The sequence below is a fragment of the Pygocentrus nattereri genome, chromosome 6, assembly GCF_015220715.1.
Source record: "Pygocentrus nattereri isolate fPygNat1 chromosome 6, fPygNat1.pri, whole genome shotgun sequence".
NCBI classification, from domain to species: Eukaryota; Metazoa; Chordata; class Actinopteri; order Characiformes; family Serrasalmidae; genus Pygocentrus; species Pygocentrus nattereri.
Window position 1 is genome coordinate 45823890 of NC_051216.1, and position 12909 is coordinate 45836798.

Below are 12909 nucleotides of genomic sequence, written 5' to 3' on the forward strand. Positions count from 1 at the left end.
ATACAGCTATTTTTTGCACACAAGCGTCTGCAGTCATTTTTTCCCCCCCTCTTTAAAAAGAACTCAATTAGGAGGGGTGTCCACATACTTTTGGCCAGAGAAGAAATCAAAGCTTTCTTTTACGCTGCTCGTCTCCTCATGTTAATATGTTAACTTAATATTTAACAGCTTTCACTGACCGACTCCTAAATAGCAGGCAAAAGACTTTCCACAAGAAGTTCTCGCATAAAGTCTTGTATACATTACTGAAAGGAAAGAAACTGGCAGGAACCACAATCACGGTCTCACGAACGCATTTTGGCATTCGCACATTTCAAAACTGGACATAAAACAGCTTATCATGCAAAGTTAATGCTCCAATTATTCGTAACCAGATGCATCTAAAAACTTTCATTTTTAAAACGAAGATTTGGGTCAGGTCTAGCTAAAATAAAAATAAAACCAACCAGCATTCTTTACAGCAAAAATGTTTATTTGAATGGCTATTCACAGTGTAAAATAGAAACTTTATTCATTCAAATACTTACAAAAAAAGGCTTTTGCAAGAAACATCCTTTAAATAATACTTTCAATTTGATTATTTACATTTGTACAATGTACTCAAAATATCGTTTTAAAGAGCCTCAAAACGTACAGATAGTAGTATATGGCAAACATTTGGTCCCTGTGGTGGGTCGAGAGGAGAGAGAGATTGGTGAGGACGTGAGAAGCACAAGCATCGGTGAGGACGAGCAAGGATTTAAAGACGGCAGGTATGAAAGGTAGACTCAGATTAAGCCTTAATGTAGACTAAACAGCATTGTCCTTACAACACAGGCCAAGATCAGGTCTAATCCACGTCTGAGAAATCTTGCTAGGGAGTCCTGTCCTTGGGCAGAACGCCTTGCCTCGAAGTCGCTACAGTATGATGCTCACTAAAGAATGAATGGGTGTTAAAATGGTAGCAAACCTGACTGAAGTCTTGTCCTTTGACAATCCAATCAAGTCTATTACATTTTATCCAGTGTCCTGCAGGAAAAACACCTTTCCTTGTCCAGTCTGTTTTTAGAGGAATCTTGTCCCAGAGCAGGGCCATGGGCCTCAAATTCACCGTACCGTACAGATCAGCGCTGTGTCACACGTTAATTATTTATTTAAGGCAAGATGAGGGACTTGAATGGCTGGGAGTTTGATGTAGTGCATCCAATTCATCAGCTCATCACTGAGACCTTCCGGTGCAACAGGGAAGATACTGTACCGAATTATGGTCCTTCAGAAATTGTGGTACCTTTAAGCCCAGAGAACATCAAAGTCCCCAAACAACACCAACAATTAACAACTAATTGCTGGGCTGGTGGGCTGGACCTCCGTGTGTGATCTGTCTCTAGAGAGTTCTCCCTCATTCACACCATTCAAGAACGTTCTCCCCTAGGTCACACCGTTAGAATGCATTTGCCTCCCGATCATGGTCGTCTAGAACATTCTCCCCACATTCATGCTTCATTCATTCTTGCTCTCCCCTTTATATAAATTTAACACTTCTTCTGGAACCCGTACAGTGTGCAAGAGCAGTGTGGATGAGGGAGAACTTTCTAGAAAAGGACGAACTAAGGAGCACCTTGCACAACATTCTCCTTCACAGTTCCGGCTTTCCGATTCACTGTATTCTGTAACGATCTCCCCCACTAACACTGTTCTAGAACCCTTCAAGTGTGCAAGAGCAGCGTGAACGTGGCAGATCTTTCTACAACACTGTGGATAAAGGAGCCGCGTTCATACTGCTCTGGAACATTCTCCTTCATTCGCACTGTTCTAGAAGGTTCTCCCTCATTTGCACTGTTCTCAAACAACCTCCCGTTCAAGAACATTCATCCCTCAATCACACGGTTCTAGAATGTTCTCCATTTACACAGGTTAGCTTGTCAGTTTACATTCCGTAAACATTTGAATGTTGTGTCGGAGGATTTCAGTTCAGTGTTAACTCGCAAAATTCATTTGAGCGAAATCAATTGTTAGAAATTAATAAGAGGTAAAAATATTGGAATTTGCTACTGCGCTCAGTTTTTGAAGTGCATAACACTGACCTCCCTAAACCAAGCATGTCATCACTCGCTAGATCAATACAGACTTCTGCCCAACTCTAACGAATGACTAACTGTCCACTATGACAGACAAATTTAGCCTTTAAACTCGTCCATCCAGACTACAGCGGAGACCGGGAATAGGCAGTGACTGTTTAGAGTCTGATTTCAGATGCAAAAAGGACAAGACTTCCTCTTGGTGGCAAATACTGAGCGAAATGTCATTGGTTGGTAGCGGATTATTGTTAAGCAAAGGCTGGAGAAAATCTCTCTTTGGCATAGAAGAAAGAAAACAGCAGGGTGAGGAGGACAACAGGGATTAAGATGGACAAAAAAGGACAGATGAGAGTTATAAGGTTTAAAAAAAAGGAGTAAGAGAACCCAGGAATAATATTCCACTTTGCCCTTGCCCTGAGGTTGACTAATGCAGTGCGTTAACTCCCGTTTCCTCTATCCACGCATTCCGTTTCAGTACGGAGGCAGCACACTCACATCCACGTTTCCACATACTTGGAGCATGTTCAACTGCCTCGCATCCAGAGCAGGAAGGTCAGAAGCCATCCAGATGGTTCATACTGTTTGCTCGTAAGTGGATCTCTTCTAGAAAGTTCTCCAGTTGTTCGATCAAAACTCTCTTTTTAAACCTGCAAATGATGCAAACAGTTCAGAGGTGAGACGACAGCCTTCAACCATTCCAACCACCTACCAGACACTAAACTGGAGTTGCGATGCAATTGTAATAAATTTGATATAAAAATGCACATTTAACTATCAAAATCATTCATTTGAACCTCTTAAGTACAACTGTTGCAATGACCGTGATGTGTGGTGACAAAACTTCAACCAGCTCTGTTTTCTAACAGTTAAACAGTTAAGCAGTGAGAAAAAACACAACCAAGCTGTGCAGACAATGTCCTGATAACCCAAACACTCAAATTCTGTGGGGCATTTTCAGGTTTCTGGAGAGTTGGAAGAGAAAACTCAAGAATCTTATTGTTAACAAGCTGTATATCTGCAAAGGGCCCCTTGTGGCTTAACATTAACCAAGAAATCTGGTGTCATGTAGCTTACTAGTGTTTGAATCTTGAAAATAATCTCTAAAACATACTCCCAACATACTCAAACACTGAGATCAAGAATACAGGAACATTTTTAGTTTAATTTCAAAGCCCAGTTGACATTCTTACTCTACACCCAGTCATAATGCATCACATTGTTCCTTGTGATCAGGTTCTACACAAGGCTGTGAAACCCTAAACATCTGGCCCAGCTGTGCAAATCTTGTGGAGCAATGGGCCAGCAAGCCCGAGAGCTTCACAACACCATGAAGAATGAATTTCGATTCACAATAAATTCTCAAGTCAGCTGTAAGGAAATCAAACATTGGACAGAAAGTTGTAAAAACAGTTAAGCTGCAAACTGCAACAGGTCCTGGAGCTAGACTATTAGATCAGGCAAAGAAGGTAAAAATATTACATTATACAACAGTTGGTTCCAGCCACGCAAGCTGACTGGCTGAAAGTGGGTTTTCCCCCCAAACACCATCACTCCACTTTGAGGCCGTTGCTAAGCAACGACTCCGACAGCTGTAGGAGACGCTCAAGCCACTTGAACGTTGCTCAAATGTTATTTCATGATAACACCCTCCCTCTCGGGTTCTACTGTTTAATTACAATACTTCATCCCGGACATGCAACACTGATCAAATCACCCTGAATTACTTTGTTTAGTTTCTTCTAAAAAAAAAAATGGAGGAACTGCCCTTTAAATAAGAACCATCAAGTAAATGGCTCAGGGTGCCGTGTACCTGGCTGCCTCTTTGATGATGTTCTGTAAGAAGATAAGTCGTGTCTCTAGACTCCCCTGGATCTGCTTCAGGAGGTAGAAGATTTTCTCATAACCTGAGGGAGAAAGAGAGAAAAGACAGATGGAAATCCAGGTCTAATTCCAGTCAGCCTGGTCTCACTCAGTTTTAGAAATCTATATTTTTGTAGGATCCTCCGTCCATAATCACAGCTCTACAAACGGACAGCAAGGTGGCAGATGCAGAACCAAACAATGTGCTTTTTGGATGCATCAACCCCCTTGAATTTTATGGAGGAGCTGAATAAATAAATAAATAAATCAAACCATTCTTACCGTAACAGTAATAACATTTCAGGGTTTCAACAACATTTCAAAATTTCCTTGGACTCAGACATATTTCAAATTTATTTTTCATAAGAAACATATTGCTAAAAATGACAAAACTTCATGTCTAAACAGGCCAAAAGCCAAAGTTCTGATAATGTGTCATGTAATTAGCGAAGTTGCGGTTAAAAGGAAAAGTGTCAAACACAAGGCAGGATTTATCTTAATACAATGATACTCCTGTAAGCAGGAGCTCATCCAGTACCAAGCCATTCTCTACCAGTACCAAGCCAACACCAAGTAAACAGGGTTTTACATCTAGCCGTCACTGGCCATAGGTCGTTTAATGTGCTGGCATTCCTCTGAATAATCTGCTGCAAAATGTATTACATGTACTTAACAAGTGAGAAACAAACTGAAAAGTGACTGCACTTGTTTTCTTGAGGAGTTCAATAATATTAAATAAAACCCTTAAAAATAATCTGTTCTATATAATATCAATGAGGATTTGTTAAGCATTAGACTCTGCAATAGCAACACTGCCAAAGCGTGCAGTTTGTAAAAAAGCAGAACAAATAAATACCTGTTTAATCGTGTACATAGCTCACAGCAAGAACACTCAAACCTTGCGGAAGGGTGGGAAAAAGTTTAGTTGATTACTGATACATGGAGGACAAACTGTAGATTATATTATTTTAAACATGAGTCAAGCCTATTGGTGCACTACCATGACGCCAAAGTTTGGTGTTGTGAAAGAGCCACAACAGCCATGTTTACATGCAGCCTAATAATCCGTTAATAATCCAACTAGTAGCTCAATCAGAATAGAATACGTCCATGTAAACACCTCAATTGAAATAGTCTAGTCCGATCGAGGCCACTCGGAATACCATTTCTATCCGACTGAACGGGGTGGGTAATCCTGTAAAAATATGTTAAACAGAGGAAGAACACCAGAGTAAACGTTTTCCTGAGTCTGACGTCATTTTAAAGCAGTTAAAAACACAATCACTGCTCACTGCTGCTCATCTCACTCTGACTGGACTCTCGTTGTCATGGTAACATCTACAGCTAAGTGGTACTTTACGTATGTGCGTCATTGTGGCTCGGATTACTTGTAGTGAGTAAGTAAATTTTCCATCAGATTGAGTAGAGTGAGCAGATAACCACCTCAGTCTTCATCTATAATTAGAAGGTGTTTAATTGGATTGGGGAAAAAATCTTTGCACGTAAAGACGGACACTGTGGCTCATATCATTAAATTGTAAATCGAGTGATTCCCACCCTTAACCAACGCAGTGATGAAAGCACTTACGCCTGCCTGGTTTCCTGATCTCCTTGGTGATGAGAACGCGGAGCTCCGTGTTCAGCTCCTGGCCTTCCTCTTTTCTCATCTTCTTCAGCTGGTTAGGGGACGGGTAGCGCGGGGCGACTTGCTCGTCTTCCTCTCCTCCCACTGATGGCTCCTCTTCGTTGGACTGTCCATTCTCCCGCGTGGGCTCCTGCGGCTGCTCCTCTTCATCCACGTCCAAGTGGTTTTTTGGCAGGTGAGGGGACGATGCTGCCGACTCTGGTCCAGGAGAGGGTTCTGTGTCTGGGGTGCGGTCTGCCTCAAGATGGCCAACATGGTTCTCTACTGAGGAGAGGTTATCTGGAACTAGACATGGTTCTACACATGAGACACATGCAGGGTCATGTCCTACATAAACAGGTTGATGTGCGTGTTCCTCATGCTGGTCATGTTTGCATACTCTGGCCAATGTTTGTTTTTTTTTTCTCATAAAAATTCCACTTTTACAAAAAAGAAGAACCTACACAGTTATTTTAAAAATAAAATACAGAACATAGAACTTAATTGGACCCTTTTTACAAACTGTGCTTGCGTTTGCCTACCAAGTTCTAACAGTGCACACTGTTTATATACCACAAAATAAAACCTCACCAATGTGGCTTAACATAATGTCGCTTTTTCATGGCACAATGTTCAACGCTTACTCAACGCTGAACTAATGCATCAAAAACTTGAGGCAGACTACCATAAAACATCCACTGATCCAAGATTACAGGCTATTAAACACAACACCATTTAATGGAAAAAAAAGCCTTTAGTCCACTAGACAAAATTTAGTGTGGACCACGGCTCCACAAACTAACACATCCACCAGATAAGGAGGTATGAGTGTTTCCCTACAGAACATGGTATGTTCTCCTCAGAGGGAACGTGCTCACCTCTAGGCGGCGTTTTATTCGGTGGCGTGTATGCTCGTCCAGGACGCAGAAGCGGGGACATGCATCTCCTGCGTTTGGGGGCTCCTCCTCCAGCTGGAGAACTGGGCTCACCAGGGCGCTTCCCTTTCCCCTGAGTGCCCGTCACAAACTCGTCTGCCTCGTCAACCATCATTGCCTGAGAAAGAGAAGAGTGCAAGACTAAAATCTTAAACAAACCTAATCCCATATGACAGTGCATACAAGGGCGCCTGCAACATAAAACTTCAGTAAGTCACCAACATCAAATCTGCAGTGGCACGAAAATCCAAAAACAGACTTTTGAAATCAGAGCCGGCAGCATGTCTTGTGCTCCAAGATCAAACATGAAGTCTTAAGCTATGAGTGTGTTTCCAAAACCTGATCCTGGAGCACACCTGTACTGCAGGACAGGACTCCAGGACAAGTGTTGGGGACTACTGGCACAGCCAAGCACAGGCAAAAGTAGTCTCTGCCGTTGAATAATAATAGCTGCGTTCCATCAGACTGAACTTTTCACATTTCATGTGTAAAAGGAGCAAAACTGCCAAAAGCAGCTCAAAAAAAAAAAAACTCAAACTGGACTACAGGCAGTTATCTCCTGCGTGGGAGCACTCCATGACAGCTTCTGACTGAAGCAAAGCTCGATCTGTGAAGAGCAAAGAATGTCTTATTTGCACTTGAAGACGTTCCGTCTGCCTGCTTTGTGCTTCGTCTCGTGCAGAGCTGCCTCTAAAATCAGCTTATACGGAGTTAAGATATCTGAGCTGGGAGCGAGGGCACGTCGCTTCAGCTCCTGAAATTTAACAGTATAAATCTAACATCCTACAGTTTACAGTTCAGTGCGCAACAACCCTTACTTATTTTTTGGCGTGAATCAGTTTCGGCCAATAACTTTCAATGCGGTGAATCGCTACTAATCACTGGCAGCAACAAGCACTTCATGTAAATCTCAATATAAAACAAACACACAGTTTGGCAAAAATCTGCTTGACATCCTAAATGTAAAAACATGTTACTACTTAAAAATGAACTTGTGGTCAGAGGTAGTGTGGCATGTACACAAGATGTACCTTCTTATCCAGTTTGAAGGGGTTGCCGAAGGTGTGCAGCCGTTTTGGCTGATCTGGATCTGCTTCCCGCAAGGGGGCGGGGCACTGTTTTAGGAAGTCCTGATAGTTCCCCATCTGCGCTATAGGCACACTGTGCAGCTGATCTAGACCAAACAGTCAAAATAAAGAAGCTCATAAAGGGGAAAATTCCATTTTAAGACCCAGTTTAAATGTCAACCCATCATTTCTTCTGATTTTAGGAATGAGTCTCAGTGCAGTAGCTTTATACAGCGTGCTGGAGGTTGCCAGGATGGTAACAGTATGAGCAAAAAACAGATTAAATCACTACGCTTTAGAAGATTTACACTTAGGAAAATTATAGGCACTCATAAGGCACTCATAAGGCACTCATAAGGCACTCATAAGGCGGTCTATGAAGCATTTGCAAAGAATGGTCATTTGTAAATGCTTAATTTTTATTTATTCATTTTTTAGACAGACAAATAACCTCCACTAAGAATCATTCTATTGACAAAACTGCTTTACCCAGCAACCAATCAGCACTCACTAGCCAGAAAGCCATTATCCTACTGCAGAAAACATTTGCATCAGTTTTCACTGATACTGTAAGTAACATTCTTATACTTCCTCAAAATTAAGAAGTTCCTGCATGCATAATGCATTTTTAGCCGTTTAGATCCATCCACACTCGTGCAAGTGTCCTCTAGTGGTCCTGCTGTCATGTTTTGTGTCTAAGATATGTGAACAGGAAGAGACCAGCTGGCTGCGATCCACAGTTCTGAAACGTTACCTTGATCCTGGCCCCTGAGGACGCACACACCGGCATTTACAAGGTTCCGCCTCATGCGGCTCAGTTGGTCTAACAGGTGCTCTCTTGGTATATCATATGGGTTTCGCAATCCCTGCGGCTTCAGGGCCTGCAAGCAGAGACAAACACGCTGAGAAAATTAAGCCATCGGAACAAAGCACGCAAGCTCAAAGGTACAGTAATTATAAATAACAATATGCACAATTCATGTAGCACAAAACTGAGATATTAGACTGCAGAAATTAGAGAAAATTGTTTAAGCCTACAAGGAAAAAAATATATATTGCCTGACCACAGTAACTTTACAGGACAACGCAAAAATAAGATTTTATGTTGTTTTGGGGCATTCCCATTGGTCCACTCGAGAAAACTTCACACAAAAATAATGTAAATGTAATTTTTTTTTTTTAATTGGATTTTTCTGCACTTTTTTTTTCTTGCTATGTGAAGCGACCTTGGGTTTGTGAAAGGCGCTATATAAATGTAATTTATTATTATTATTATTACATCCACTAAATGTGTTGCACTTAAACGTCTCTGGAAAAACTCGCTCCACTTTGTTAGTCTCCCAACTGTGTTTGTGCAGTCATTCTCTCTCAAAATCTCAGGTTTACACTTTGTCTCCTTTCATAAACGCTCAAATAACAGCTAGTTATGTCTAAATCTGACTGCGCTTCAAACACCGAAAATAACTTAAGACTGCTGACAGTGTGACGGCATAGTTGTGTTCAGTTTATGTGTGGCTGACCTTGTTGAGAACAGCAAGCTGGAACCCTGAGAACTCTTTAGGGTTAGACTCGAGCGGCAGAGCTGGCCCGTCCCCAGTGATGCTCTGCAGCAGTTGCGCAAAATCTTTCCTATGAGCCAATGAGAACGCAGAGCCTCTGGATCGGAGTTTACTCCCACCTTCCGGTCCTGGCTTCTTCCCGACCAACGCGCACACTCGATCCGCTTCCACCTTCGCCTGTAAAGCACATGCAAGAACCGGTATTATGGTGTGAAACGCAATCCCATCATTTCAGATTTTAATAAATAAGATAACCATGTAGTGTGTGTGTGTGTGTGTGTATATATATATATATATATATATATATATATATATATATATATATATATATATATATATATATATATATATGCACGTTTTTGTAAAGATTCAACTAAGGATATTATATAAAATATAATATAATATAATATAATATAATATAATATAATATATCTCCCCTCGATTTATAGGGGATAACATTTGAAGCTGTTTAAACGGCAGACTGGTAGTACATCGATGTGTAGATCACAGGGAAACATTTGGCTACAGGTTTTTCCAATTCTGTAATAACACATTTATTTGTACTGTTTAACACATAAAACACCAAAACTTCCATTTCTTAATATTTAAAGCTTATTATGAAAGCTAACTGAAGCATGTTTTGTACAGCCTTGTGTACCTGTTGGCTGAGCTTCTTGAGGTAGGACACCACGCTGTAGCTCAATCCGTACTCCATATTCTCCGCCAGCAGGTTTGGAGCCCCCATCATTCGCAGTGCCTTCCTCAACGGCTGAAACCACCCACAGACGATTTATGCGCAAAGTCTTTAAATCTCATCATATTTTAAAGCCGTTTTCAAAAACTGCTACGTGAATAAAACGTACTATTAATATGTCCACGGGCTGAGATGTTCATGTTTGTGTCCTTAAAGCACTCACCGTGATGAAGTATGGGGGCATGGTCTTCAGGTAGGTCTCGAAGGACTGGCGCCATTTCACTGTGGGCTTGAATTTGTGCACTCTAATCAAGTCATCTAGTAGCATACGGTCAGAAATGCAACGTCATAAATTACTGAGCTGATACACTCATTAAAGGAAAATGAATAAGCAAGATGAGGGGTGCATAATATCGAAGGTTGGTATATAAACTGCTGAATTATCACTGACAAGTACTGAAATCACAAATAAGCAATACAAGCCAATTTTTGCTCATGCACACAAGCACTGACCCCATTAATTCACCTCATATCAGGGATAGTGGCTAATTCTGATATTGGGGTGCTGGTAAGACTTGAATGGACATTTGATGGACTGCAAGTAGAAGGGAAGTGCGGCTTCAGATCATTTTAATATATAGATATTTCTTATACATAATACATGAACAGGGCAAGTGGTGCACTGGTGTCAGAATGTTTATAATTTTTTTTTTAAAAATCAGTATCAAGAAGTTTAGCAGTACATTTGACCATTCAAAAATAGCCAATGGAAACCTCAAACATCGCGGGTCAAACTCGTGGTGCATTAATGATCTCTATATTAAAATACTGGCACCTGGAACAGTTACGGTGGCATTTGAGCACCTGTGCACATCTCTACTTCATTAAGGCATCACTGTGAAGACCTAAAATTGAGTAAAACTGTTTACAGGTATCAAAATCGGTCCCAAAATGTAATCGTTACCGTCTCAGAAAGTCCACACGCATCCCTACAGAGGAGCTTGGATATGGAGCACTAATAATCTACCTATATAACCATATCAGAATGTAGGCTCACAAGAAAGAGACTCACCAAGGAGGGGCAGCACTACAGGGTAGTTGTAGGGCATAACAAACAGGTTGACGCAGTTGAGAGCAGTGCTTGCCTTCAAGTAGCCGAAGGGCTGCCCGAGGTCGCCGTATTTAGCACTGTTACTCACGAACACCTGATGGGTACAATAAGAAGCAGTAAACACCACTTAGTTACGCATGCCAATCACATACATACGAATTCAACCTGCAAGTAACTCGTAAGAAAACGGCAAATAAACGGGAAAAAAAAAGGAAAACTATTTTACAAAAGGTATGGATGGAAAATAAGCAGAAGTCGCACTAGAGTTGGCCCTTACCAATTCCCGTCCACTCTTACTTTACTTTTGGCACCGATGTTGGAGATCATGCGCCAGCCCCTAAAATTATGCTTTCTAGCTTAAGATCTATATCATAGAAATGCAAGGCTTTTCTTCACGCTGCTCTGAGAAGGTACAAGTACTGTTCTAGGGCCACACAGTCTCAGAGAAAGGTGTGCTTTTGGCTGCATAGTCATTGATTAAATTATACCAATAATACAGGGCGATTCAAAAAGATTCATCTGATTTGAAAATGATTTACTTCCAAAATCATTGTAAATCATTACAGAGCAGTAAATTGTAAATAGTTTACGTGAGCATAAAGTTTAAGTGCTCAGTATGAACCTCCTCCAGCTGAACATCCACGCCGTAGTCAAATTCATCCCATACTGGATTGAGCGCGTCGGGTGTCGCTGCACTCACGGCTCTTTCAATGCGATTTCAGAGATTATCCAGTGTTGCCAACAGTGGTGGCACATAAACAGAATCCTTAACGTACCCCCACAAAAAGAGTCACACAGCGCGAGATCTGGTGATGCTGGTGAGCTTTCTTGGAGCTGTTGGTAACGACGATGAACGCTCTGACCTGCTGGAGGTTCACTGCCATACTGACAGCCAGAAACTCTATGACCCCTTTAACTGGCATGTTATTGGTTCCTAGGCACCTCACGGTTGTAAAATTATGGCACTTTGAAATCTGATTAATCTTTTTGAATCACTTTGTAGTATAAAAAGTATAAATAGTAATGGACAAGTCACCAGCCTTAAACTTTCAAGATGTCAGTTTGGATTCAAATTTAATTAAAAGATTAAAATTTTTAGTTTAATTATGCTTTTCAATCAGACATGTGTAATCAATCTAGTGTTATAATGAAGCATTACAGGAAAAAACAAGTGCAATATTCAGGCAAGCACCTGAACATTACATGTGGTCATGCTGTGTTTGGTGAGGGATTGAAACTTGATTATTCTGATAAATTTAGTGCAGCCTAATTTCCATCCTTTTCACTCTGTCCTTGAGTAACTGTGGTGTTTTAAGAGTTCTTACCGTGACATTGTAGGTAATTGAGTAGATACAGCAAAGCACAAATTTCAGCCGAAACATTTCAATCACAAGGTTCCAACAAGAACAGGTCTCTCACAATTACACAATTAATTACACTGACTACGATTATTTTCCAGTTCTTAGCTTTTTTTTTAAGGCCTGAAAGAGAAAACGGAACGGAAGATTTATTATAGGAAAAGGGACAGTTCAGTACGCCATACCTGCCAGCAGGTGTGTGGAGACTTCCTCTCCAGTATGTATTGCGTGAGGGGCGATGGCTCCAGCTCATATTTGTCAAACGGAACCTTATCCACCACCATAGGTTCTGAGTCCACACAAGAGAACCGCACCTGAGGATGGGCCATACGCGGAGGCTGCACCAGGACACGACATACAGAACAAATGGGAACATGAACTATATTCCACATCACAAAGCTTTACTTGAAAATATACATATTTATTTTAAAATTTCTTCATTTAGGAAATTTCAGAACATTCCCAAACGTTCTTAAGGAATAATTTCTTCTCAAAAACCACTTTCAGTTTCAAAAAGATTGTCATTCACTCGTGTTTTCTTAGGTACACGAGCACACGCACGCACACACACACGAGCACGCACGCACACACACACGAGCACGCACGCACACACACGAGCACGCACGCACGCACACACACGAGCA

General features: G+C 41.2%; 1 protein-coding gene across 1 annotated transcript in view; it reads right to left on the reverse strand.

Moving 5' to 3' along the window:
* Positions 1–451: 451 nt before the first annotated feature.
* ints6 (integrator complex subunit 6) overlaps positions 452–12909 on the reverse strand; it is a 35093-nt gene continuing 22635 nt past the window's right edge. Inside the window, exons 8-18 of the mRNA XM_017724639.2 lie at positions 12451–12603; positions 10869–11001; positions 10020–10114; positions 9761–9871; positions 9064–9279; positions 8298–8424; positions 7508–7650; positions 6420–6594; positions 5506–5847; positions 3868–3961; positions 452–2704 (exon numbers count right to left, since the gene is read on the reverse strand). Coding sequence (XP_017580128.1) covers positions 2611–2704; positions 3868–3961; positions 5506–5847; positions 6420–6594; positions 7508–7650; positions 8298–8424; positions 9064–9279; positions 9761–9871; positions 10020–10114; positions 10869–11001; positions 12451–12603 — 1683 coding nt within the window. The 3' untranslated portion in view covers positions 452–2610. The remainder of the gene's footprint in view (positions 2705–3867; positions 3962–5505; positions 5848–6419; positions 6595–7507; positions 7651–8297; positions 8425–9063; positions 9280–9760; positions 9872–10019; positions 10115–10868; positions 11002–12450; positions 12604–12909) is intronic.